Here is a 27850-nt window from a genome sequence, read left to right as displayed (position 1 = left end):
TACAGCCCTGTCCAGCTCTAGTAGAGTAACTACCTGTCTCTGGAATCTCCTCCCTGCTCTTGAGACTGTGCCAGGGGGCACAAGAAAACTCCTGGCAATGGCACATGTGCCATCCTGGAGGAGTTGGACTACCTGCGCAACCTCTATAGGGTCCAGGTATCACCTCATGCTAACAATAGTGACACTGACCCTAGTCAAACCTAAAACTAGTGAAAAAACAGTCAGAAAGGAGGATGAGGAAAGCAAAACTTCCAGTGGCCTAACCTGTAAAACCACCTGTTTTAATGACCAGATCACTATCCCACAACTTTAACTGATTTGATGCTGTTGTCTGATAAAAAAAAAATCCTTTATGTTTTTTTTTAGTAGTGTACTTTTTCTTGAACTGAAATATCCAAATTTCCCCTCTAGGAACTGTAATATTTTGGCCTGTTTGATATCCTTTAAAATCAGTGGTGCCACTGATGCACCTAAATGACGACCGGTTACTCTCTGTGACTGACAGGCTTACTCTTTTTAATAGCTGAGTGTGAGAGGGAATAGCAAATCAGCCGAGAGTCTGTTGAAAAGACATCATCCCCCACATGCTGGGAAAAAAATAAGCTGTCATTTCTAATACATTCTTAACAGAAGAGCCTCTGAGTGCAGAATAAAACATATTTTATGACACTTAATTATGAACTATGGTACCCGTGTGTCGGGCATTATTAGCTTCAAGGGCTGCCTATGGTACTGCATATCTCGGTGATTTCAGCTGATGTTTCATTTATCAAGGTCCAGCCCGACACGATGTGGGAAGAACCTGACAGTCCGCTGGCTCCACTGCATAAGAGAGAACGGCAGATAGTTTAGTTTAACCCTGTCAGATCAACAAGAATTTGCAAGGATGATACATTGTTAAGAGTTTCTGTTATCATGAATTATGTGGTAGAAATGTGACCTAGATTCAGCGGGGGCGTGGGTGAGTGGGGGATCCAGAGTGTTAGCAGCTCTGTTTGAGAAACCAGAAAAGCCTGCATCACATAGATTATAAGGACATACACTGTTTTAAAATACACAGCTTGACACATGCACAGTTACTTATCCCAATAAAGCAGTTCCTCCCCTGCCATAGAAATTGTATCACCACTACATGAAGCTAGATGCAAATGCAAATGTATGCCACAGACACCAGTGCCTCCTGTGACGATGCTAGCGTGGCTAACACTGTTAGAGATGAATATCCTGCAGTAAGCAATTGGAGCCATCTGCTTTTGCTAAAATTAAATACTTCATCTAATTGTCCTCTGAAGACAGTCGGCTCGCAAATGTTGCAAACATAACAGAGAGGAGCATGGCTAAATCAAATAGCAGCCACACAGCATAGTGCACTCTTGTGAGCCACACAAGCAGCAGCAGTGCCAAATTATGATGTTACCATTCAGGAAAACTGGGTCACCACTTGTGTTTTAATGCACTCCTTTCGTCATGAACTCTTAACAGCATTACTCATGTTCAAATCAAATCCACTGCCAGTCTCTGTAATATCCACAGAGCCTCGTATTTATTTACACAGATTTATAATAAAGTAGGAGTTGTGTAGATATGTTTTGTTAGTCAGTGTCAATGCATTTATTTATTTTAATCGATTAACTGCAAGCCTAGAAGTTGTGCTGGAGCTACAGTCAATGCAGGCCAATCTGTTTTAACCTTTAAATATAGGTAAAGAAAGGTAAAGGTAAAGAAAATATTAATAGAGCAACAAACATATAGAGTGCAAGTATTCATGTATGCTGTCTCTTTTTCTGTTCAGCAGATGTAAACTTGATCAGTGCTTTCCAACAATAATACTCAGCTCAGTGTAATCTGATACTGAGTCGAGCTTTACAAGTGTTCATGGTTTGCAGCTGTAAAATCAGGAAGTGCTTTTAAAGCCAAAGCTTAACTCAACAGATTTGTCATTTTTTAAAATCTCCACACATTTTCAACTTTTATACAAACAGAACCTCCAAGAGAACCTTTGGATGTCGACCATAAATACCGTCATTATTGTTTTTAGGACGTACAGTAGCACATAAGCGTCATATCAGTGCTGTGTGTTTTTCATTTCTCTCAATTAAGCTCAAGAGAAAAGGTTTGGAAGACAGTTTAAAAATAAGTAAGGATCTTTAGATACATTTTATGTTAAATACAGATGGAGATTAAAGTTTTCATACACGGTTAAGATAAAAAAAAAACCTCACCTTTGGTTTAGAATAACCAATGTGATGAACAGCTAATGCAGTTTGGGGTTTACAGTGCACACAGTTTATATCTCCTTCAATATCTAAACTCTCATTTTGGATAAAGAAAAACCTTTAAAGAAAAAAATCTTAATGTGGATGAAAGGAAAGATCTATAAGTAAACTGAAAGAGGACACTGCTTTTCTTCCAGGATGAAAGAGGCATCCTCAAAAGAGATTGTAAATGTGTGGAGAACAGAATTGAATTTTCACTAAACACGCTTTGAGACACCTTTGAGAGGACTGTTTTGAGCTGAAAGGCAGGAAGAAAAAAGCAGATGATCTGAGCGGAAAAAAGTGTGAAAAGAGGAGAACTTGATCTTCTGCTACAACGTTATGAAATTCATAACATCGTGACACCCTTTAAAATCATACTGTGGGTATTACCTCAGCCTTCATTGCTTCTTGTCAACCTTTGATACCTCTTCCCGCCTCCTCCCCAACCCTGCCTGACCCCGTCGCCTTCACACTAATGATGGTATGGAAGTGGGAAAGAAGGTTTATAAACCAGACTGACTTCTCTAAATCTAATCTATATGTTAATGAGGCATAATTCGGACACAGAGGTAGAACAGGACTGGTGTAATTCAATGGACTGCAATCCATGAAAGTCTTTGCAACCATTGCCGTGCGGGGCCATTAAAAATCAGAAAAGAGCCCCGTGCAGGTCAGTGGGAGGGATTGGAATTCATCAGCTTTCTACTACTGTGAAAATTGTTCTACTCATCTAAAGGACAGGAATCTAAATCCACCTCATCACCACCATGAAAACCCAGCAGCGCTGTGGTGCGTAATATGGACACACAGTGTGTATCCAAGAGTGTTCGGAGCTGTGTGTTCTCTCAAGCAACGACAACATTAATCAAATCTGACTCGGCCGCTGAAACACCCATCCACTCCCTCCCCCCATTTCCTGAACAACCAACTCTGGCTCTCTCCTTCGCTCATGCACCACCCTCAACAGCCGTATACTACAACTCTCTGATGTCTTTCCACTCTGCGTTTTTTTGTAACAACTTTTATGTTCATTGGTCTTGAATCGAATGATTTTTCGCTGAACCTGCCGGTCAATCCTTTCCTGTCCCTTTTAAAGTCACAGCATCGCAGTTCTTCTTCAGTTCAGCCTTAAATAACCTGGGCTAAAGTAAGCCTCTGCTCGAGAATTTATGGTAATTCGTGGCAGGAAACTCACTCAGAACTGCAGGTCATTGCTCCAAAGCCCACATGACAAATGAACCAAGAAAAAGGTTCCACATCAGCAGAGCCACTTGTCCTCATATTCAGGGCACAGATGGAGGTCTGACGTCAGAGAGTCGTGCATGACGCCATCTTTAACTGTCATCTGCATTTCTGAACACACACACACAGAGACACACATACTCTTACAAGCTTCCCACTCGCCACAAAGACATGCACACTCAAGAGCGTCCAGGTATACTGCATCTAATGTGGCTCGATGCTCAACATTTTCTGTCACTTTCTATTTCTGTCCCCAAAAGTCTCAGTTAAGTGACACACAGCAGCCGGAGCTGCTTTTCAGATGTACTTTTGTTCCATTTTATTTCACTTTCCCAGCCCCATAAAACGGGGCTGAACTTGCCACCTTTTATGGCCCTTTGCTTTGCCTTTATTCTATGACCACTACCACAGCCACTCATTCAGCATACCAATACTGCCACCTATGGGACAGTAGTAGGACTACAACTATTAATTGTAGGCAAGTATTAACACACAGAAAAAAGGAAAATCAAATTGATTATCAGCCGCTATGTTTTGTGATTTTTTGCAACATGAGGACTGTTTTCATTAGACATTTTGACGGCAGTATCACTTAATTCTGCATTAAGTATCTCATCTTAGTTGTTATACACTAAAAAAAGTGTTGGATTTACTTAATTCAATAGTGGATGATTGAAACATGTTTAGATGAAGTAAGTTGAGCTCTTAGAATATTTTAATCCTTCACAATTTTGTCATTTTATCCCAACACTATTCAATAACTTTTACTCCAATAGTAATTGGTCACTTAAATACTACATGCTTTCTTCATATTACACAATGTTCAACAAGGTCTAGAGTCTGGTTTACATAAAAATTGAATGGATTTACTACTACCATCCTCCTATCTTTATCCGGGTTGCAGGGGGCTGGGGCATAACCCCAAAGTGATAGGTTAAGAGGCAGGGTACAACCTGGACAGTCTATCACATAGAGACAAGCAACCATTTGCACTCACATTCATGGGCAATTTGGAATCACCAAGTCAAGTCAAGTATTTATTTATTGTCATTGTCAAAGAACAATGAAATTGCGTTTGGGGCGTACAACCCGTAAAAAACAAACAAACAAATACCCCTTAAAACCCAAGTGTAAATATTTAACCCAGTGTGACTTCAGTGCAATGAGACAATCCTTAGCAACAACATGAGAACAAGACAGGTAATGTTCATAGGACATTCAGACAAAGACCTGAGAAACATGACAAAATGCAACAATGCAACCCGTTCAATATTATTGTACTGTGAGATATGATGGTTGTCTATTTAAGAAAGGGGGGGGGGGGAAGAGAGAATAAAGATATAATGCACCAATGCAAGCCAGTTCAGTGCTATTAAGAAGTTGGATATGGTTATTGTCCGTGAGAGGGGGGCAGAGAGGGGAGGGGGGCAGAATTCAGGAGCCTCACAGCCTGTGGATACAGGCTGTTGGCCAGTCTGGATGTTCTGGCCTGTATAGACCTGTACCTTCTCCCTGAGGGCAGCAGGTGGAAAAGGTGGCGCGCAGGGTGATGTTGGTCCCGCAGGATACTGTGCACCCTCCTCAGACAGCGAGTGGGGAAGATATTACTGATCTCTGGCAGAATTGTTCCAATAATTCTGCCAGCTTCTTTCACCACCCGCTGGAGTGCTTGCTGGTCGGCCTTGGTGCAGCTGGGGAACCACACTAGAAATCCATGCGTCAGGACGCTGCTGATGGCACAGTTATAGAAGTTCAACATCAGAGGTCTGGGAATGTGTGCGCTCCGTAGTCTCCTCAGGTAGTAGAGGCGCTGTTGGGCCTTCCGTGCAACTAAGGTGATATGGTTGCCCCAGGACAGGTCCTCGGTCACAGTTACCCCCAAGAATTTAAAACTGCTCACCCTCTCCACCGCCTCACTGCCAATGAAGAGAGGCAGATGGTTGTTATGACCCTTCCTCCGGAAATCTACAATGATCTCCTTGGTCTTTTTGGTGTTTAAGACCAAGTTATTGTCGTGGCACCATGACTCTAGTTGTTGCACCTCTGTCCTGTAGTTTGTCTCATCGTTGTTGGATATAAGTCCGAGCACTGTGGTGTCATCGGCAAACTTAACAACTCTAATAACTACATGATGTTTAACTGTGGGAGGAAACCAGAATACCCAGAGAGAACCCACTGCAAATCCGCCAGAATTGGGATTTGAACCAAGGACCTTCTTGCTGTGAGGCAACAGCTTAACAAAAGCAGGAAAGCTATGATTTCAAGGCTTGATGCAGAATTTTCAGTATGTTTTTGTCCTTGACAGGTTAAACCACAACAAATGGCGATAGCATAAACGTGGTGTGTGTCCGTGTGTGTGTAGTTGTCTGCCTCTTATAACTCCAGTGATTTTCCTGCAGTTTGAAATCTCATGTGATCTTGTGAATTTCATGAGTCCAGCAACTAATCACTCTTACTAGATTGTATCAGATCACCTCAACAAGAACTAATTAAGTTGTTGAATTTCATACAAATCCTACATAATTTAATTACGTTCACCAAACACACAAGACATTATTTTGTTCAAATTACAAGTTAGACTTTTGTAAATGTAACAACCGCCCAATTTCCTTTTATCGGTATACCCAAAAAAGTAGAGGCGGCTGCTCAACTTGACTGAGATGGATGCCTTCACCAAACCACCATCCAAAGCGCGCGAGATGAAATCATGTGCGGTGTCGCCAGATTTAACATTGCTGTATTATTGACTTACTTCACTCGAACATGATATGAACAATTTAATCTACCCTCTCTGCATATCACGTAGTTTCTACACTATATAGTTACACTTAATTTTAAAGCATGAGCAGGATGCTTACATAAATCCAAGAGCTGGCCCAGCTATGGACAAAAAAAGCAAGATACAACCTTAATATGTCACCAGACCATCTAAGAGAGTCAGACTGTTGTTGTGTGTTGACTGTGGTTGTGGATGTGAGAGTGTGTGGTTGTTTGCCACACATGCCAACGTGAGAAAACCAACGCATGCACACAGATAACATGCAACAAGAGGACCACATGGTTCAGGTCCATGGAGTCCCCAAAACTAACTAATGAGGATTAAGAAATACATTTTAATCATCAGTACAAGCCATGCTTTAAATGCACACATGTGATATTACTCAGGCATGAATACATAATGTGCATTTCTTTAAGGACTTTGTTTACAGAAACTGAACTCGAACGCGTCCCTATATCAGACTCACTGACCGTTAGGCTGCTGTTTTAAACTGTTTATTTCTCCAAGTGCTGTTTCCCAAACACCGCTTCCTACAGATAACATCTTCATTCCCAGACATGCGTGCACCATTGCTTTGTCATCTTTGCACACAAACATCTGCTCTTGAAACAGGCTGTTTAAAATATGAAACACATGTTTAACTAAACCTAAAAATTGCACTGCAAAGATTTCAAAAAGATACAGAATGTGTGGATAAAAGGTTTAAAGCCTGTGCAAAACATCTGAGTCACTGCCGCGTGTGGAATGAATGAACGAACTTAATATGCACGTGCTGAGTACATTAGTTTTAAACAGCATAAAAACTGGAGTGTAAAGCTGGAAATATAGATCTGCAGCAGAAGCCTTTTAAAGTTATGGAATTTTATTGAGTTATGAAATCAGCAGGACAGAAAGGGCAAGAAAGAGGGAAGGGGGAGGGGCTAAAAATGAATCTGCATTGAAATGAGAGCTTGGAAGTGATTTAGCTTATCGGGTTTGATGCCATTTCCTGGCAAATGCAATAGGGAATGATATCATAGGATAAGGAGGCGTGGCCACCGCGTGGTCAGCTCTTCATTAAACACAATCACAAAAAATCTTGGCTGCTCGTCTCAAAGCTGCAGTTTATATAACTGCCGACTTCAAAGGCTTCTCATTCTGCTGAGTCGCGTTTAATTACACCGAAGAAAGAGTCATGCACGACCCACAGTGAGAATGGGGGCGTGTGTGTGTGTGTGGGGGGGGGGGTAGACAGAGGTGAGAATGAAACATGAGTGAGAGAGTGCAGGAGTGAAAGGACCAGACAAGGGGAAAGGCTTCTATTTATAACTGATTGTTTCTGTTGGAAGCAGTAAGGCCTCATCTCTTCTCTTAGCTTGGCTGCACTTGCACAAAAATGACCTTTAGCTTAATGCTGTGGCACACATGTAGCACTGCTGTATCCAAACATCCTTCTCACAGGAACAATTGGAGAAACCGACAAAATGCGCAGCTTTGCCGGGACTTCCCTGCCTTAATCCAACCTGACCTTCATCCTCCTCTCTCTCTCTCCTTCCCTGCACATCTCACATTAAAACTTATGGGCAGTCATTCTGCATTATTTTGATGAAACCAAAAGGGAATTCGCTCCAAGTTTCCATATAAGGCCTCAAGCTGAACAGGCTCCTCGCTGCAGTTGAATATTTGCTGGGTGAGCTGTCCCAGCAGAGGGTTTAGACTAAAACAGGATGGGCTGAGAAAGACACCCACCCCTCCCACTTGCTCCCCCCCCCCCCCCCCCCACACACACCACCACCCCCTTCCTCCCCTCCCCAAATCCTTCCCCTCCTTCAAATGTACACACAGTGAAAGAAAACAGAGAAGCAAATGCAGATGATACAGAATCCAATTTCCAGACCTGCAAGATGTGCACTCTCATATATCTCTCTCGAACACATGCGTAAACATTCCCATGCAAAAGTCACGCAGACTCAGGCTCCTCTTACCCATAGGGAGCCCCTCACAGTCAGACATGGCCACAGAGGTTCGGGACAGCGTCTTCCCTGGTCAGTTAGGTGTAAGCAGCTGATTGCTTCTTCTCTATTTGTGCCTCCTTCAATGTGTGGTCCAACTCTTTGCTTTCTACTTTTATCTCTTAGACTGTTTCACTCTAAGACTCTCTATCGCCTTGTCTGCTTTCACTCTCTCCCTCTGGCTCCCAATCTGGCTAGTGGCCCTTAGATATGCCAGTCAAACATCGGACACCGCGCGATTGGACACTAAATTTGTAACTACAGCCCTCACTTGGGATACTGTTTCTCTTAGATATGACAGACCTTTGAGCTATGATGTCACAGGCTTTCTACTGAAAGCACATGTAATCATTAAAATTAAAAAAGATAAGAGTTTTGTTTCACTTTGCCTCCGACAAAACAGGCAGGCTAAGCATTTTCCTAAGAAACTCCTTATGAAATAACCAGAGCCACATTTGTTTTCCAGTGTGCTTTTCTCCTCATCCCTCCAGCCTGTAACAGAAACCCTTCAGTAAACTTCTTATCCCTTGAGAGACAGGTTTGCCCAGGCCTGGCGGAAAAGCTCGGCATTTTTGGCAGTAGTCACTTTTATTTCCTGCAGAGGGCAGTAGTGCCTCATTGAGGATTGTATGGAGAAACCTTGTGTTGCTCCCAGGTCCTCAAGCAGCTTAGATACCAAGAAAATTCCAGGATCAAATGACTCGTCAAGACTGCATTTTTGACAGCTAAACATAAACTCGGTCAGTGCTGCGTATTGTTTCCTATAAATAAGTCAGAGACAATGTTTATGAGTAATTCCATTTACTCTGTTTTTACTAAATACAAGCAGACAGGAAGCAGAAAACTAGTTCTCTCTTTTGTGGCCAGACAAGACGTGAAGAGACAAACTAGACAAGAGGAAAGTAAAAGCTGGGCTACTGATCATCCACGTCAGCTTTCACCCTTTGTTTTAAATCCTTTTGTGATGGAGGAGACAAAGAAAAGTGCTTGCCAGACACTTCATAATGCTGCACGAATTACCGGCCTACTTGCCTGCAGCTTTTATTGAATTCGTTGCCAGCCTTTCCACACTTTTAGCTCTGAATTACTTCTCGGCTTACTCAGCTGACCCTTTGTCACTTGACTGGGAGGATTAACAAGAGGGAAAAGTTCAGCATGTGATTAAGTGTGGGTCAGATGGAAGACTTTTCCAGCAAAACCAGTGTCAGAAAGGTTAGGATTAAGTGCCAGGGGACCGGGGTTATCTTGAGAATTTGAGAGAACACAGGGGATGAGATGTTAGAGGGCTTCCTGCTCTGTTATCTGTCCACCAGACCTGTCAGTAACCCCTCCGCCCTCCCCACAGCCCAGCAGCCCAGCATTCACACTGGGACCAGCTTAGCTGTTTGATCTCCAGCTCTTGTTTGCAGAGGAGCTTGAAGGCCTTTTTGTAAACACAACCTAAACCTTCACCCCATAGAGACCTCTTGAACCCCCGTGAGATCTGGCAAACAGAAAGTGAACCAGCCACCGCAGCGCAGTTTTACTCGCATGTAATAACTGTGGCTGAGGTAATGTCAGACCTATGCCCAGATTGTGTTTAATTACACTGTAAAGCAGTTTAATACAAGTTTTCAGCCTGCATCTCGTATTAACTGCATGGCAACGGCACATATACACAAGAAACCAGGTTACTGGGAGAAGCAGGACATTTAAAAGATGTGTGACCCCTACAATAGCCTGGTAACTATAAAACCTGCATTACCGTACAGTTAGAGGCTTGCTTTTACTTGATAATTACGACTAAATTACAGTGAGAACAATGATGACAGGCCACCTGTTTGATGAAGCACGCACTCTCTTTGCAAGCAACAAATGTCAACAGTCCGAAAAACCCAGATTTTAACTTCATTTAAATCCAGGAAAACACACACCAGCGGTGATTTTCAGCTGTGTTATTTTAGTAATGGTGACAGTAATTGGGGCACAAACTAGGAAAATAACAGGATGTAATGTAAACTGCTGGAATAAAAAGGCAGTGACAGTAAAACAAACAATCAGGAGCAACCGGCAAGCATGGAGAAGCAGCAATGGGTAACTAAATATTCATTTAAAGGCTCGACAGTAAAACGTCTCGTGGCCCGGGGGTCTTTGTATCACGGCGAGCCTCAGACGTATAACGTTTCATTCTTTCAGATGATTATTAATGAGATTTGACCTTCTCACGTATCAGACAAGTAAACTTTAAGGCGTGGCCGTTAAAGCAATCAGATCCTTTATGTTGATTTTCTGCCAAGACCTTTTTTAATCGAGCCAGCCAGCAAAATGCTGAATGCTGATAGCAGTAGGTACTCTGAACCATGTGAATTATTTTAAAAATAATGAATTCGATGTGAACTTTTAGGTAAATCCATCTTCAGTAACTGTACTGCAGATTTTTTGTCTGTAAGCTGTATTTGATACTCTTTTTCCTTCACCAGACGTGATCATAATCTTTTATTGCCAAATTTATAATAATAGAAATATATAATATTCTATAACACTTTAATATTAATACTGTTTTACATCATAAATGGAAAAGCTCCCTATTTTTTTTATGTTTTGTGTGCAGATGATTTTTCGTGCATCATTCACACACCACATGTTCTAAGATTCACTGTTTGCTGATGTTCATTTAAGACTTAAAAAATTAAACAATTACATTTTTTACTTGCTGAACTGCTTATTAATTGTGACTTCTGATATTTAACCCTTTAGTATGTGTGTTATAATACACCACACTGTAAGTGTATGTTTAAAAACAGCACGTTAGAGTAAAATAAACTGCGACTGTATCTCACAATAAATGGCATTTTTGAACTATCGCAGGTGTCGATAAAAGGTGGCCTGAGCGAAAAGGCCTACTTTAATGTGTCTCTGTTAATGATGCTTCAATAGCTACAGTAGCTGTGAGTGCAGGTACTAATGAACTCTTAATAGTGTTAAATCTAACAGCCTCCAAATGATTCCACTAACTGTTTTATGGCCGTGTGGGCAGAACCCTAATTGGGGACTTGTGGATTCACAGCTCTCTTAACGACCTGCACTCGGAAACAAAACCTGTTCTCCACGGCGCTGAACACAGAGAACAATCACTTCTATTTCCCATCATAATTTTAATTTATAATTGATTCATTTCATAGCGTATTTCTGTAAAAACGCATTTTAATTACTTTCCGGTTTTGTCTCCGAACCATTGTGACACATCCTAAAGAATCCAAGACACATACAAAGCTAAATGAAAGACATCACTTATATATATGTTTATTTATGTAACAAAAACACATAAAAATTAATCCCACAACAGTTAGATAGAAAGAGTGCTACTTTTAATATTTTATCTTCATCTTTTAAACCCTATTCCTCGCATCTCAGATGGAGACATGTCAGTGGCTAACCTTGTTTGTAGTTTACAAGAAAAACAAAACACAAATTAAAAGTCCTGAATGTGCTAATTAATTGAATTTGTCTATAATCCTGTGACTCAGAGGGGGTCCACAGTGTATTTGTGGTGGAAGATTAACTGAGGAGAAGGAAGTCTTCCTCTGCCTGGGGGCAGCCGAGGTGTGACGGAGGGGATTCCAGAGCAAGTAACAAAAGGCAGACACTTTGATTTGAACAGCAGTGGTAGTCAGAAACACACACACATATACACAAACCACAGTTCCTGATCCTGAGCAGCCCTGCCCTCAGGTTCCAGCCAGGCTGAAAGACGGCAGAAACTCCAGATGCTTCGCAGCAGTTGTGGGCTGCGACTTGGTAGAAGACGGTTGCCGTGGAAGACTGGCAGGAGGAGGACACTGATGCAGGGTTGGAGTTATGTTGGCTATGAAGTGGAACAATTTAACAACAGCGGCGGAGGCCTAAATTAATAGCAAAGCTGTGGAGGTTGTGGCCCGAAGGAGCGTTTCAAACACAGAGAGAAAGAGAGAAAGCAGAGGCAGCAACAGAAAAGGGGGACGGGTGGAGTGGAAGGAGGCTCCACAGACTCTGTATGATGGATGGACTGGTGAGGAAGAGAGGAGGGTGTGGGTGTGGGGGAGTTCAAAAGAAAAATGACCCAGACTGCTGCTGTGATATAGCAGGAGGGAATGCAGGGCAGGGAAACATGTGGGGTTCTCATAATGAAGCAGGGTTTTGTGATAGCACCACACTGATGCAAACATTCGGAGACCTTAAATAAATATGGACAGACGCTGATTAAAGTCAGCTACCCATCGTGAAACAAACAAATCCAGCACTTCTGCTACGCTCCAGAAAGCTGTGCAGCAGGTCTGTGGAGATGTCACTGGATACAACACGAAGCTATTAGAGCTTTCAAGATGTCTCTGTGGCTTTAGTGGTAGGGATAAACCTTTTGACTGGGGTTAACTTCGGGGCTTTTAAAACATGATCCAGCCACACCCCCCCTTCCAATGCAGACAGGCAGAAATGAAAACCTCTCCTCACACACACCTACTTGCTCTCTCTCCTTTAGGGCCTGCTAAAGCCATTATGGCTCTAAAAGAGATCATATCGGCTCCAGGCAGACAGACAAATAGTTAGCTCGACAGTTAGATATGCCTGCAAACTAAGACGCCTCTGTGCTCGGGACAGGCCGACTAAATGTCTGGCTGCTCTTCAGAGGCTCTCAGGTGTGACCGGCCAGTCTTGTGTGTACCACGGCCAAAATGGCAGACAGACACAGAGGCGTTTCTGTGAGCCCGGAGTCGAGTGAATATCCACTCTATCTTTCCAGTCACGGGCAAGCATATGCGCCGGCGAGCAACTCAAACACAAGCCAGATCTTCTTTCCTGCAGAACTATGCAGGCTTTCACTCAGTTAATGCATATTTTTAGTCTGAGCCAAGGTCAAACATTTCACCAGAGACCTTTCCTGACACGTAATTTCTCCCAGCAGCTGTGGTTTCTGACATTTGATGACTAACTTTGCATTTGAATCAAAGACTTTTGGCCAGACCACAAATGCATCGCGCTAGGATTTTAAGTGGGGATGATGGAGGCTTTGGTTCTTAGCTTAGTCACAGACGTGTTTTTCACTGAACTAACACCGTCGCATCAGTAGAGCCTGAACCCAGCAGAAGAAGCCCTAATGTCGCCTTCCCTGCACATATGCACGCACATGCACGCACTAGTGTTCTCGAAAAAAATTGCTGATGGCGTGTTTTCATGAAGTTATATTATTTCCAGATGGAGGTCATGAATAAAACCTGACGGAAACAAGTCGGTGAAACTGGAAACTTGAAAAAACAAAAATGGAGGGGTATGGAGCTGGGTAAAAAAAAACAATCATTCTCCTCCCCCGCTCATTCCCCGAGCCTTTCAAAAAGACCGACTTGTCAATTACACGCCTTAAAAAACAGAGGAACAGTGTGCCACACAGGAACACATGGACGGGAACGCTGTGTTTGAAATGTTTCACTACAGTGAAAACATCCGTAAACAAAAACAACTTATGGGAAAAAACCCCTCAATCTTCAAAACTCTGTCCTTGGTTTCAGCCAAAAACAGAGTTAAGGGGAAAAGCGATTATTTTTAGACTCACTGAACATGCTGTGAAGATCTACTCGGGGGTTCACTAACCCCCCACCCCCTAGGCTCTCCAGCAAATCCTGAGCATAAAGAAAGACTCATTGTTGTTCCTTCGCTGCATCCAACTGAATAACCTAATTAATCTATCAACATTCTGCATTTTTAATGTATTTCAAAACATTTAAGCATAAAACAACATGTGCAACCTTTGCGCGAGGCCAAAACATCCATTAGCTCTGTCAAAAAGACTGTCAAGACAAACCCAATGTGACGCCAGAAGTTTTCCTCTTTGAGCTGATGTGGAGAAGGATGAACCACAGCTGTACATTTCACTAAATTACAGCTTATCACTTGAGGGATTGTTTCACTGCATTATTGAGGTAAAGACCTCATCTCAGGATAAATCCTGCGATGAGCTTACAGAGTCAGCAATTCGTTGTTGGTGCCTCTCCAAATTCCTGAGATGTGATTTGTGTGTCCCGACCTGCATGTGTGTGTATTTATAGGACACCAATCGATTAATGAGAATACCACAGGCATGTTGGAATGAAGACTAGGAAACTGCCACTTCAAAGCTAGGCCAGTTAGCTTAGCACAAACCTTAGAAAAAGCTACCCTACTGCTATTAAATGTATACTCAGATGTATAAATGGCTCTTTTTTCTAGAAGGGAATGTCCCGTCACACCATTTCATGACAAGGAGTAACAAACTACCTTCTTAAATAGTGTTTGAAACCATACAACACCACCCAAAGTGACTATGTATGGATCTAGCTGATAGCTAGCACTAGCTAGCTTGATTGGTATAATGCATGCTAGTTTGTAATTAGTGTTAGAATTTACCTCATCAAAGAACAAAATGGACACAAACTTGGATAGCCTGTAAATATTAATAATGGGGAAGACGTGTTTTAAAATGGTATGAAAAGGACTTGTGTAGTATAGGGAAGCTATGTGTCATATAGCATATAGCTTTTCTGTACTGTGACATATTTTCCAGGCTAAGCTAAGCTGTTGTGTTTAATTTTTACCCTATATATTTATGCCCAAAATGCTGGCTTTGAATTATTTGATTATGTGTAAATTTCCCATGGTTTTTTTGTGTGAATAAATAAAACCTTTTACAAAACAGCACACAAATCAAACTGTGATCATTTTTCTTCTGCTCTTCTCTGACTATAAGTCATGTTATGTGTTGGGAAAATTTTCCCACCAGGAAACCAGTCCTTCTAGTTAACGTGGCTTTTGGTTTTGCCTTATCTAATCTGAGTCAGACTCCTTATCTTTATCATCTGGACTCTAATCAGCCGGCTTTGTCCAGACAACAAGGGGCCAACCTAAGGCAAAGACAATTATTTGTAGACAGGGACATGCCCTTTCAAGTCAGTGGCACTGGTATGGCTGAACGGTAAAGACTCACCGCAGAGCTATCTGGAATTTGCTGCTTCCATTTTTGTTTGAGTGGCGTTTTCCGGCGTGACGTAGGCGTGCCTTCTTGAGAAATTAAACAGATTTTTATCGCTTCTTAAACTGTGTGTGTGCATCAACATTCGCGTTTTACCTCAGAAGATAATAGATGAAGAGCCGTTGATGGCATGTGGCAGAGATCTCCTGTTCGTATCACACCAGGTATTTGTTTAACCCTCTCCTAGCATAAACTCAGTAGTTTCTGAATCTGACTTTACAAATCCCTCCACCCTACAGACCTGCCCTTATCTCAACCTCGCCAGGTTACTTCTGGCAGGCACAGATGGCAGCCCATTCGTGTGCTAACCACAAACTGAGCTCTGATTGTCCTGATGTCTGCCTTTGTCTTACAGTAATGCACCCTCTCTCACCATGAGAAAGGGCTGGCACGTAAGCCAATTTACATGTATTAATTAAGGCTCATAATGAGCTCAGCGTGGTGGGGCATTAGAATGCATCCTTCTGGTATTATGCAAACTCTGTGGAGCTCCTTTCCTCTGAGCCATTCAGATGGGCTGCAGATAGTGGATGTGGGGGCATGCGAGAAGATAAAGGGCTTAAAAAACACACAGAAAACCAGGTCAGCACACACATTCTAGGCCCCCCTCCCCCCACTGAAACACACACGAAGGTGTTAATGAGAAGTAAACAGGCTGTTAGTTGCAGTTACACTGAATACAATAAAAATGCAAATGAACACAACTAAAAAAAAAAAAAAACAGTAGAAACATTATATTTATATATCTGTACAAACTAAAAAAAACTGCACAGTAACAACACGGGAAGTATTAAAAAAACAAAAACAAAAAAAAAAACAAATGAATAATTTTTCATTGAAAATAAAAGTATCACCCACAAGGTGCATGAAAGCTGTAATGCACAAACATGTAAGAACAATTACAGTCCATTTAATCATATAAATATTTAGGAATGAAACACTATAACTAAGTGCACAAAAGTATCTAAAGCAAACAAAAAAGACTGCTCTGGAATGGTTTTGATCATCTTTGCTCATTGTTGATGTGTAAACGCTTACATGGTTGTTGCCGTCTCATGCGGCGGTGCAGCTAAGCCAGGGAACCACGAAAATACAGCCACAACCTCTGCGCATTAACATCAAAGTGTATTTGTATAAGAGCTTGTTTTCCTTTCTCATCCTCGGGCTCCAAATGCTCAGCGACTATACTTCTTACCTCTTTGGTTTAAAAAAAATAAATAAAAAAAATCTAGCAACAGGGACTCGACCTCACAGTGAAAGCTGACGCACACGGCAAATAAAGGAAAGGTAAAAAGAAAAAAAAATGTCAAGGGCATGAGGCTCTCCCTGCTTAATTGTACCTGAAGGGAAATCCCTTTAAATAGTAGCTGGCAGAGGGGAGTGAGCTGGCAGGCAGATCAAACAGTCACAGAGCAAGAAGCCCCATAAATACATCACATTCAGTTGCTGGCTTCAAACGCCTCCTCGTCAGCCTGGTCTCCACGCTGCTCCTGCAGATCCACAGAGCCATGCTGCGTTTGACTTGTTAAACAGGAGGACGCGGTTCTCGAGTGCCACGTCTTGCATCAGTTCCCATCGCCCCACTGTGTGCCATCTCTTGGTAACTCCCATTTTGACAGAAACTCGCTCGGACGTCAGGCGCTTGATTTTTCGACAACTTTTGTCTTCTTTACATAAACTTCTGACGTCCCATCAGGCACCAAGTGACTGAAGCCACTCCTGAAAGAGGCTAGGAGGCGGCCTACAGAGTAGAAAACAAAGAGAGAGACAGAAAAGCAGATCCACGTTAAACAAACTGGCAACATCAAGAAAGTGACAAGTCCTGACTCGAAAATTTAAACTGTGTATTTAAACTTTAAAAAAGCTTCACTGGAAGATTAAAAGGAGCAGCAATTGTATGCTTAGCACTTCTAGTCATGTGGCAGGTGTGGTTTTGTGGAAAGTCATACAACTAGTGCTTTTCCATGCCTACTTGATAATGGGAGATGGGGAACTATGTACCAGTAGAACCAGTAGAGGAGGCTTTACTAACCTGTCCAAGTCTTCTGCCCCGTCAGAGTGAAGCTGTTGCACTGAGAGTGGGAGTTACAGGTGTACGCTGCCTCTCGGGCACTGTGGACTGACAGCACGCAGCCCTGCTGGCTGTAGGATGGCCAGCAGCGGTACTCCACGTTCCCAGAAGTGCCCATCCCTCGCATCACAGTGTAATCTAACCACAGAAGAAGAGACGCCACTTCAGTACGTGAGGCTGCTGAAAGATTCTGAAATGCTCTCCAGGCATAAACACGGAAGTTTAGTAATCCCTGGAGGGAAAACAAACACGCTGGAGCACTGAAAGAAAAGAATGCTAATGAAAATAAAATAAGGGATCCCTAAATGTAAGACTACGTCTCATAGAAACACAGACTCTGGTTTTGGTTGGGAGATATTTAAAGAACAGATATTCTTATGATAAAAGGACACAAAAATGTTAGTGTGAAAATGTAAATCTACTGCTGGCAGAACAGGATTTAAAATGTGCCGATGGTCTGGAATTACCTCAAAGTGCTGACATACATTATTACGTATTATTTATAATAAACTAGCCAGCGGTAAAGTATTACTTTAAATTATTAATTAATTTGCAATATTTTTCTTAAATGAAAACAATAATTTAGTCGGTAAAATACTATGAAATACTTTTAAAAAATACAAGCCAATGTCTTAATTTCTTTTTATTTATTTTTTTAAACATGGGATCAAAGAACAGAGCTGCCAAGCAGGAATCACAAAATGCTTTTCGCTTGAAAAATGATTTCTTATTTTACTCAACTAACTTATTAGGCGACAAATTGTTTTCAGCAATGTTTTTGTTCGAAATGCCAAAGCAGGACCTTCTGCGTCTGTCATCGTCTCTAATTATGTGTCAAACGTTTCATTTGACACCAGAGATTTTTTGCTCACACACACACACACACACACACACACACACACACACACACACACACACACACACTCTCAATCGACCTCATCGTCCACTTTCCAAACATTTGCCGTACATTCATCATTATAATTCTTCCTGTCAGACGTCTTGTGGATCTGGCCTTAAATCATCTGCTACACATTAGCAGGAGCCATGAGAGGAACCCATGCTCACATATGCCTGCACACACACACTTACACACACACAAGAAATGGACAAAAGCCTCGTCTGTGAGCCCGTACGGAGGAGGCTCACTGTTACAAACTGTTAACCTTCCTAAATGGCAGGAGGCGGTGTGTGTGGGGGAGTATTGTTACGAGGAAAAAGACACGAGGATCTGCCTTCTGGCTCTGAGAAAAGGGAACAAGGAGAAGGAGTGTTTGGAGGATCCTTCTCTGGGGAGAAAAAAAATGAGGCCTGTTGGGGTGGCAGACCTCAGCTGTTAAAGAGACAAAGACATACAAGTCTCAGTGTTTAAGATGAAGAATGGGAGAAAGGACCTCGTTTTCTTTTAATATATAGAATATCATTTAACGGTGAATTTACGGCCCGGCCTATGCGGTCTCTACAGTTCTGTACACAGCTGGATTTATAGTTGCAGCAGTTTTTAGGAAACTACAGTATATCTTCATCAGGTTTCCCTCCATCACATCAGAGATGATCTCAGCTGCGGACAGCTTACATCCACATTACCTATGAATCTGCATCTGTCAACAATTTCAAATTAAGACTCTGGACCTGATGAGTCTCCCTCCCTCTCTCTCTCTCACACACACACTATTACACAAGCTTTAGCTCTGTTGCCATTTGGCTTCTTTTATAAAGATAAGTTGGGACTTTGGCTGCAGTTATGTTTTCTCTCTCTTTTTTTAAATTTCCTTTGAGGGAAAACGTTTTAATTCATGTGGCTTTTAATATACAATCCCACAATTACTCAGTTTTTTCCCCCCTCAGGCTGTTTAATCATTTAAAAAGACAGTTCTGTCAGATAAGTCACATTGGAAATGATTTATTACAGCAGCCGAACAGAGTTTGGTTTCTGTGCTCTGAGCTAAAACGTGTTCCATATAAAATTGGTTAGCGATGAGTAAATATCGCCCCTTGGAGTGTGCAGGTGAGTGTGCTGGGGAGGTGGAGCAGGGTTGAAGCATTAAGGGCACTGACATATGTGAGAGGGTGATGGTAGAAATTTTGCAGCTTAACTACTGCCCCTGCCTCAAACCGGGGAGGGCGTGCTTGGTATATAATGTGAGGAGAGTGCGGCATGTTACATGTGTGCGACAAAAATGCAGCTTTTTTTCCAGTTTGTAAAAATGACTAATTTGGTGAGAACTGGACGAGAAGTTTAATACCTTTTTCATGTTAGTGCAGTGAGCATGCAGCTAACCACCTTAGCTTAGCATCTGGAATAAGGGAAATGTGGAAAAATATGCCCACCAGCCCTTCATATGCTTACTACTCATCTCCCTTTTTGTTAAATCTGTGTAAAATCTGAAGTGTGCAAGCAATCAGGACCGACTTTAAACAAGGAGATTTTTTAAGCTTCGATAAAGCTGGCCATTTCCCCAATATAGGAAATTAGGCTAACCAGATGCTGGTAATTTACTGGATGGAGTTGAATTCTCAACATGATTGAGCCACGAGCTTTATTTCCCCCAATATGTGAAACGGATAAGCCAAGCTGGTGCTGAGCACAGGCTTTTCCTCCACCCACAAATACCTCTGCTTCAGCTAATATGCTGAATTAATAAACACACGCATTTTTTCCCCCCACAGTCTTATCACACACACTCAGCAGCAGCAGCAGTTGTCTCCTGGCACCTCCTTGTTAAGCTGAAACATTCCCTCCCGGTGTCAGCCTCGGCACCAGGGCCTCTTTACCCTGAATCTGTGATTAAATTCACAAAGTGCTGCTATATAAACAGTCCAGCATCTGGGGGGACGGAAAATCTCACCACAGGAACGCAGCCAGTCATTCTGTTATTAATATTTCATACGGCTGAGAGGAGCGGGGCAGGAGGGGGGGCGTGGTGGAAGCGAGTTGGAGAGAAGAAAAGTGAAGGACGTTCAGCGCTTAGGCTGGGCGAACACAGAAACAAGTAGGACAAAGATTTTGAAAAACTGTTTACGTGGCCGTTCTGCACAGCAAAAAGCGAGGAATTTTAAATGTAATGAAGTAAAAAAACACTTCTTTTTAAAATGAACGCCAACTGCACTCTCTAAACAAAAGACATACGAGATTAATCTCACTTTGTTAGTCTCGTCCCCTCATTCCAGCTGCCTAATAAACCTGTCAAAACAGCCCCTTCTTTTTCAGTTTTTTCCCTTCTTAAGTAGAAAATGAAAACACAGGTGTAGACTGTCTGCTTTTCTCTACAAGTAGATTAAAAAAAGCCAAGCATTCTCTTCATGCTCACAAAAAAAAAAGGGAAACAGGTCCACAAGAGAGCCCAGTGTGCTTTTATATAAAGCAGCCTTCATTCCACGAGCGCTTACCTCTGATTATTGATGGAGGCAGGTTCTCCAGGTGTAGGCCAGACTTATAGAGGTGGAGGATGTGTTCAAAGGCCTCCAGCGTCTGATTGATGTCAGCTTTCAGCTCCCCTGGACACACACGCACGCACAATGAATTCAATCTGGTTAAAGATTTAAGTGACTACAGGCATAAAGTCAGGCATTATGGATGTTTTTTTTTTACACTATGCTGTCTACTCCCAGTTGTGTGATCTCAACAAATAACTACTTGTATTCATTACTGCGTTACATGTCATGAAGCATCTTGTCTTGCTCATTAAAAGAAGCACTTAGGCAGAGGCATGTCATTACACGACTGCCGTAATGGAAAGATTTGCCTTCTGATCTTTAGTAGCGAGCGTCCCCCGTCATGTCGGGACGACTCTCATCCTCACCTGTGGCGTTCATGATGCGGTCTACCAGGTGTGTGAGGCTGGGCGGGGCCTGGTGAGGCAGCAGGTAGGTGAAAAAATACCTAAGGTCAGGCAAAGACACTCATTCAGAGAGAGAGAAAGTTGGGCAAGCCCTATCGCATAGCCGTCTCGCTCCGTCTCACACGTAAAGATCGTAAAGCTGTCAAAAAAATCGGAACCATTTTTAAAAGGAAATTGCTCTTTTTCCCCCCCACTGAAACTAACAATGCATTCATTACACTTTCATCATCAAACTGCAAATTTCCAGCTGCACGTCTCCACTGTCAACACTTTAGGTGTCAGCTTGTTCTATATTTATGTAGTTATCCGTGTAGCCGATGCTCCTCCTATCTATCACGCAGTAAAACTGTCACTTTTTTTTTTACCTGTAGGCGTTGTAAATGTTCCTCTTCTCGTTTAGCCCCTCACACACACCCCGAGCTGAGCAGGGCAGAGTGAAGTTTCTGTGTGGAAACTGGAGAGTGCAGTCTGCGTCTGTGTGACAGGTGGTCTCCTCCGCGCTGGCATCATCCAGGTCCGTGAGCTTCAGCGAGCCGGACACTGTGACAAACTGCCGAGGCTGGAAGTCCAACAGGGCCACGGAGCCCAGAGGCGACTGAGAGAGGAAGTGGAGGAGCCGGACCAGGTCCAGACACACCTGGAGATTAGAAACAACAAAGTCTGATCAGCTGGACTCGTGACAGTGGTGAAATATTGCTCAGGAATATTTCACGTTGGCCTTGAAGCGCTAAATGCATTGTCACTGAAGCCAGTTACGGTTTATAACCAGATAACCGTTGAAGTCATTCATCAAGTATGTACTCAGCTGTCTGACGTGAGAATATGCTTATTTTTTCTTTAATGTTAATATTTGTGATCAAATGTCAAGAAATGTTTTTAAAAAATGTATCAAATACAAATATAATTACAGGCGTCAAAGCTTTTTCTTGATTTTCATATATCATTTTTAGGCGTGTTGCACATGGTTTGGTCTGAAACTGATGAAAAACCAGGCTGCAGTGTTCAGAGTGATTGTTGTGTCATACCAACAAAATCCAAAAATACTACATTTTGTACAATAAAAGAAAAATACTAGATTTTTTTTTTTTTGCAGAACCTAAAAGTTTTTTAACAATGACTTTAAATTTATTTCCATTCTCTCTCTCTCTCATTTTATTTTTTCAACCATAATTTATAATATAAAAAAAAATAATCATAATCATAAGTAATTATCTTGTTAGTGAAAAATGTCATTTGGCCAACAAAAACCTGTTAAAAATATTATTATTTGACTTGTTTTCAAGTTAAAAACTGACTTGTTTTATCCTCTAAAAACTCAGAACATTGGACAATTTAATTAGGTTTAATTAAATGGCTAAAAATGGTTAAAACTGGAAGCCATGCAAAAGCCTTTCCTTTAAAGACGGCTCACCAACCACATTTGCAAACCATTTCCTGACACTGTTTTTATAGTACTCTTTAAATCCTATAATAAAAACAGAGAGAGAGGGAATAAGTAAGGCTACCAAAAGCAAAATTAAAGCATTAGCCATGTGCTAAAAGTGCATGAAATGCTTCTGTCACACTACAAACATAGCTGCAGTGTTAGGTAATGCTCCGAGTCTCTTGGACGTCGCTTGGTGGAATCGGGGGCATGGCAAAAACGGGGCTGGCTGAAACCAAACACCCCTGGATTACTGAAGCTTGCACAGATGCGATGTAGCTGAAAGTGGCCAAGCAGCTCAAGGGGAGGGTTATTATGAACTGCTATTTTGGTGATGCAGCAAAAAGTTGCCCACTGTTGAGATGATACGTGCAGAATGCCAAAGTACTTTTTGCCAGTCCAAAAACAAAACATGCATGCTCAGGCATTCCCCCCCCTTTCCAACCACTCTCCTTTTCAAACACATCCATGCGCGAAGGCGAGCATATCTGAATCCCTGGAGTGTAAATTCAGCCTTTGTTGGCTTCCACTGTGGAGCATACCTGTGATCGGAGGGGGGTTGCGCTAAAGCTGTATGTGTGCATCTAAGAGTGTGTGTCTGGGATGAAATGACATTCCCAGTCATAAGTGGATTAACTCCAGGGCCCATCACGACTCAAAACCTCGGCCTGATCAAATGTACCGAGGGACAGATGCCCGACCTCCAGGAGTTTCCAACATCGGCCTCTGTCATTTTTCAACCTTCACCTTTTCTGCAGACTTGAACAATGGCCTGCACATGCTCTGTGCACAGTAAGTGTGAAACAGATACCTCTAACTTCCCAGTGCGTCTGCAGTGTATGAGATAAATGACAAAACACGCCGTGGTGCTTACTCTGAATCTGTCCTCCCAGGAGCTCTGGAGCAGCTGGATCATCTGGAGAGGGTTCCCCTGCTCCAGAATGACTGTGACTCTTTCGGCCTCGCCTTCTCTTCCTCCTGGGCCCCCAGCACAGTGACCCTTCAGCTGCAGAGTGGAAAATAACTAGGTTAAGCCACAGTACAATAAAGAAAAGCAGGGTAGATCATGCTACTGTTTGTTTTTTACATTTTAATTCAGAGAAAGCAACAGGTTAAAGTCTCTTTAAGGTTTTGAGCAAAGATTGCATACAATGTGTCATCAAGCTCGCTCTAGCAGTTATGACTTGTGATAAAAATTTGAAAAATTACATTATAGCCAAGAGAATCCAGCACATCTCTGAAATGAATCAACTGGGCTGTCACACGACTGCAGGACACGAGAAAGAAACCCCTGGGTTTAGCTCAAACTTCTTCTAAATTGGGCTGTAATGGTTTGAGTGAATAAGCGCCAGGGGGTTTCAGATGCAACCATGGATAGTAGAGGAGGACAGAGTCACATTGTCTGCTCTCGCTAAACTGGACCCAAAGGTCAGAGGAGGGTCACCGAATTTAATTTAATTAGATGGGAAGGCCCTGCAGCAACCTTTCACGCAGCTCAGTGTGTGTGAAACAAAGGAAAATGTGAGCTGTAGTACGAGGATTATGGAAAATCTTCACTTTATCCAGTTTCCCCAGCTGGAACGCTCAGAAGTCAACAGTAGCCTCTGAAACTTCATGGCCCTTAAATAAACACCGAGAAAGACGCAGACTAAACGCTGTTTTAGCATTTGAACTCGCAACTTAACAATTTAAACTGATTAAAAAACAAACCCTCAAAGCAGAGGGAGAGGAAACTTTACCTTAATGACGTTCGGATGCTGGAGTCTTTGGAGAAGGACCATTTCTTTCCTCAGCTTGAATGAAACGAGTTCGCGACATCCCCGAGGATCTTTAAAGTCCTCCACGCACTTCCCCATGTCTATGCCCTGCTCGTTGACGAGTTTCAGCGCCACCGGCTCAGATTCCCCGGCTAGATTCACTTTGACAACCAGCTTGGTGTATCCCGATCCGAGGATCTCCACCGCCTGCATGTCGGCTAGGGAATCACAACCCATTTCATCCAGATGCGTTTTCCCGGAGCCAACTGTGATCTCATTCCACAGACTGTAATCCAAAGTCGAGTCACGCTGGGAAAAACTTTCTCCTAACAGTCCGTTTTCATCATCATCACCAACACCAGGTGAAAGCAGCGGAATAATTTCTTTTCGCCTCTCGTTGAGCTGGTGAATCAGCGCCTCGCGGAGCGAGGCTAACTCCTCGTCATCACCAGAAGGTGCGGTGGAAAAGTGCGAGATTCTTGCTCCAAACTGCTGCACGCTGCTGATCAGGAGCGTCACCAGAACTGAAAGAACCACGAAAGCCAGGAGGGCAGCCGCGCGTAAAGAGTTGCCCATCCCGGGCATTTTCACTCTGAGGCACGGCTACAGCTGCCAAGACGCACAGCCGCCGGCGGAGGTAATCGCCCTCTCAAGTGAAAGGGCTCCTGACTTTCTGCAGGAAGGAACGATCGGCTCCTTGTTTCCACCTCCCCGGGAACTCCCTCTAGAGGTGTGTCCTGCCGGCTCGTAACTTTACACCCGCCGGACAGCTTTGCAGGAGAGCTCGACCTCGCGTTGTCACACAGTGTGACTGGTTTTACAGCAGCAGTCATGGAGTTAATCTGAAGAAAGTCATGAAAAGTAATGAAAATATTTACTTAAAAGACACAAGAAAAGAAAACAAGTTGAGAGTATAGAGTATTGAAACGCGTAGATTTTATGTATGGAATGGCACTACTGCATATACCTCAAATAAACAGACAACGCGTAGGGTACTATAGGCTTATTTATTGATTGATTTATTTTCATTATAATGGTAAAAACAATTCAACCACTTACACAATCTGCCCAATAGGTGGCAGCAAAACACCTTTGTGTTCCTACTCACAGAAACAACAACGTGTTAATATCAACTCGACGATGAAAATAAACAGACACGCACTATTTTCTTCTTCGCTCTTTGTTTCCACGCCATATTTTAAGCCATATTTCTGCTTGCATCTCTGTTTTGAGCCGAATGTGTTTGGGCAACAGATCTCGAAACAGCACTGAAGCTTTAATGAAGCGTTTCCCTTCCCGTCCCCGTTCACTGGCAGAAATCTGCCACAGGAAATTACCATGGCTGTCACCTCAGTACCAGCCTCAAGCCAAACCCTCTCATTATACATGTGTGTCTGGTATCCAGTACAAGTCTGTCAGGCTCTGCATTATGTGGGTATTTGTGTGGCTTTCCCCCCACCCCATTGTGTGTGTGTGTGTGTGTGTGTGTGTGTGTGTGTGTGTGTGTGTGTGTGTGTGTGTGTGTGTGTGTGTGTGTGTGTGTGAGAGAGAGAGAGAGAGAGAGAGAAAGTGTGTGTGTGTGTGTGTGTGTGTGTGTGTGTGTGTGTGTGTGTGTGTGTGTGTGTGTGTGTGTGTGTGTGTTTGTGGCATGCTGAGCAGTTAAACAGTAAGTTAATCAGTGCCTGAAGTCAACAAGGCATTAGCAATGTCAGCTGCCACACAGGTGGATCAGAAAACTCCACGCCAGCGGGCTTTTGTTCAATGTGAGGCCAGCGATTCACAAACACAAACCTGAACACTAAGTTTTTAAAGACAGATCTTAAGTCAGATCAGATTTAAACAGCCACACCCCTCATCTATGACTTTCACAGTTTGTTTAACCTAGTATGAATCAGTGCTGACCATCATGAATCACTTATAACAGACATAAATTGGGCCACGCTTTCAGATTTAAAGCCGTAAAACGAGACTTTTCATCTCTCCTACAAAACTTTCTCACAGCCTCCTTTTCTTGATCTTTGGCTTTCTTTCAATAAATTATTCCCTTCTCCCCTCTCAGTGGTGGCCTCTCACAGACAAGCACCCACTGCCATAATTCATATTTATAACCAGATCCAGACCAGCGGCCGCCTCATTAGCACACTTTCACACAGGTCTGCTGTGTCACAGTCACTCCTTTCTTTTTAGTCTGCTGTGCTTTGGCTAGTTCTCTTCTCTTCTCTTCTCTTCTCTTCTCTTCTCTTCTCTTCTCTTCTCTTCTCTTCTCTTCTCTTCTCTTCTCTTCTCTTCTCTTCTCTTCTCTCTAATCAATAACAGCTCCACAGACTGAGGTATGTAAAATCCACACCAAATAATGATTTTTACATTCTACACAACGTATATAGCTGCACTTCCTACTTACTCAGCTATGATTATTCTTATTTAGGAAGTCTTCATTTGCAAAAGTCTTCAGGATTTTATGGCACACTAATCAGGATGACCTGGTGCAGGTTATTCTGCTAACAGTGTGTAATGATGATAGAGCAAAGCCGGTGAGTCCTTTACGGGCAACAACACAGATAATTAAAAGAACACCAGGTCAAAAACCAGACCTATAAATTGAGCTATTGTCTTGAATTGTTGTTATAAGACTTAATTGAGAGTTGTGAAAGAGGAGCTCTAGATGGATGTTTCTTCTTAACTTTAAGGAAGTAAATAGGGTTCAACTGGTAAACGTCTTTAGAGCAGTATCATAGTGTTGAATTGTTATTGTCAAAGACAAAGGAAGACAGACATTTTCCTGCTATTCTGAACAAAAATCCTAATTTCATTTTTAACTTTTGGGCCAGATGCTGAAACTGAATCTTAAAAGAGAGTCAGGTATCAAGCAAAATACCTTCCAGGTATTTGAAAGACTCCACGAGACTGATATGAAGATAATTTAAAGGACAGACAGAGTCACAGGTTTATTTAAACCGAACCTAAAAGTAGGAGATAAGCCTAATCTTTAGGAATATTATTCACATGTATTTATTTCTTGTTAATTTCAGTGATAATGATTGCATACGTTATGCCACAACGCTTTTCTTTCATTCCGATGAGGCATAAACATCTGGATGTTTTAATAATTCATTATTTGGAGCAATTTGATACATCAAGTTAGCATTGGTATCAAACCACTAAAAGAGATTTCACAAAATCTGGCAAGAATGAAAGGTGCTGTTATTGACGGCTAATTACTGATCTATGAATCATCACTCTCCCAAATGGTATTAATGTAACCGCTGGTTACAAACCTCTTCATACATAATTTATGAAAGCATCCTTGATTACTGTAATGCAGCAAAGACAATGAAGGGACAGGGCTTAAATCTTTTTTATACATTCTAACTGACTGGTGCAATTTCCACTTACATTTCTAGTAAAAACATGCATTTAAGTGTTTTCCTCTAACTAAAGCACGTCATTATTTAAAATTAATGAATAATGTACTGAT

At 42.3% G+C, this 27850-nt stretch overlaps 2 protein-coding genes across 2 annotated transcripts in view; both read right to left on the bottom strand.

Moving 5' to 3' along the window:
• The window catches only part of eml1 (EMAP like 1), a 53652-nt gene extending 45233 nt beyond the window's left edge, over positions 1 to 8419 (bottom strand). Inside the window, exon 1 of the mRNA XM_085390960.1 lies at positions 8244 to 8419. Coding sequence (XP_085247086.1) covers positions 8244 to 8271 — 28 coding nt within the window. The 5' untranslated portion in view covers positions 8272 to 8419. The remainder of the gene's footprint in view (positions 1 to 8243) is intronic.
• Positions 8420 to 16004: 7585 nt separating this feature from the next.
• Positions 16005 to 25065, bottom strand: pkdccb (protein kinase domain containing, cytoplasmic b). Its single transcript, XM_085391326.1, has 7 exons — positions 24358 to 25065; positions 23493 to 23624; positions 21561 to 21832; positions 21157 to 21236; positions 20744 to 20851; positions 17318 to 17494; positions 16005 to 17026 (listed from the first exon to the last, which is right to left on the bottom strand). Exons 1-7 carry the CDS (start codon positions 24958 to 24960, stop codon positions 16920 to 16922), a joined length of 1479 nt encoding a protein of 492 aa, XP_085247452.1. The 5' UTR covers positions 24961 to 25065; the 3' UTR covers positions 16005 to 16919.
• Between the last annotated feature and the right edge of the window lie 2785 nt (positions 25066 to 27850).

Source organism: Rhamphochromis longiceps, linkage group LG19 (assembly GCF_057381845.1).
Source record: "Rhamphochromis longiceps isolate RC_006_pf linkage group LG19, R_longiceps_female_GT1.1, whole genome shotgun sequence".
NCBI lineage: Eukaryota > Metazoa > Chordata > Actinopteri > Cichliformes > Cichlidae > Rhamphochromis > Rhamphochromis longiceps.
The sequence above is the reverse complement of the archived record's forward strand: the minus strand, read 5'-3'. Positions and strand labels throughout refer to the sequence as shown.

Excerpts from the sequence above, each read along its gene's own strand:
- pkdccb (XM_085391326.1), bottom strand. The coding sequence starts at position 24,960 with ATGCCCGGGATGGGCAACTCTTTACGCGCGGCTGCCCTCCTGGCTTTC. Across the intron at positions 23,625-24,357 it reads AGCATCCGAACGTCATTAAG|CTGAAGGGTCACTGTGCTGG; the intron begins GTAAAGTTTCCT and ends TCCACTCTGCAG. Across the intron at positions 17,495-20,743 it reads GCCTCCATCAATAATCAGAG|ATTACACTGTGATGCGAGGG; the intron begins GTAAGCGCTCGT and ends TTCTGTGGTTAG.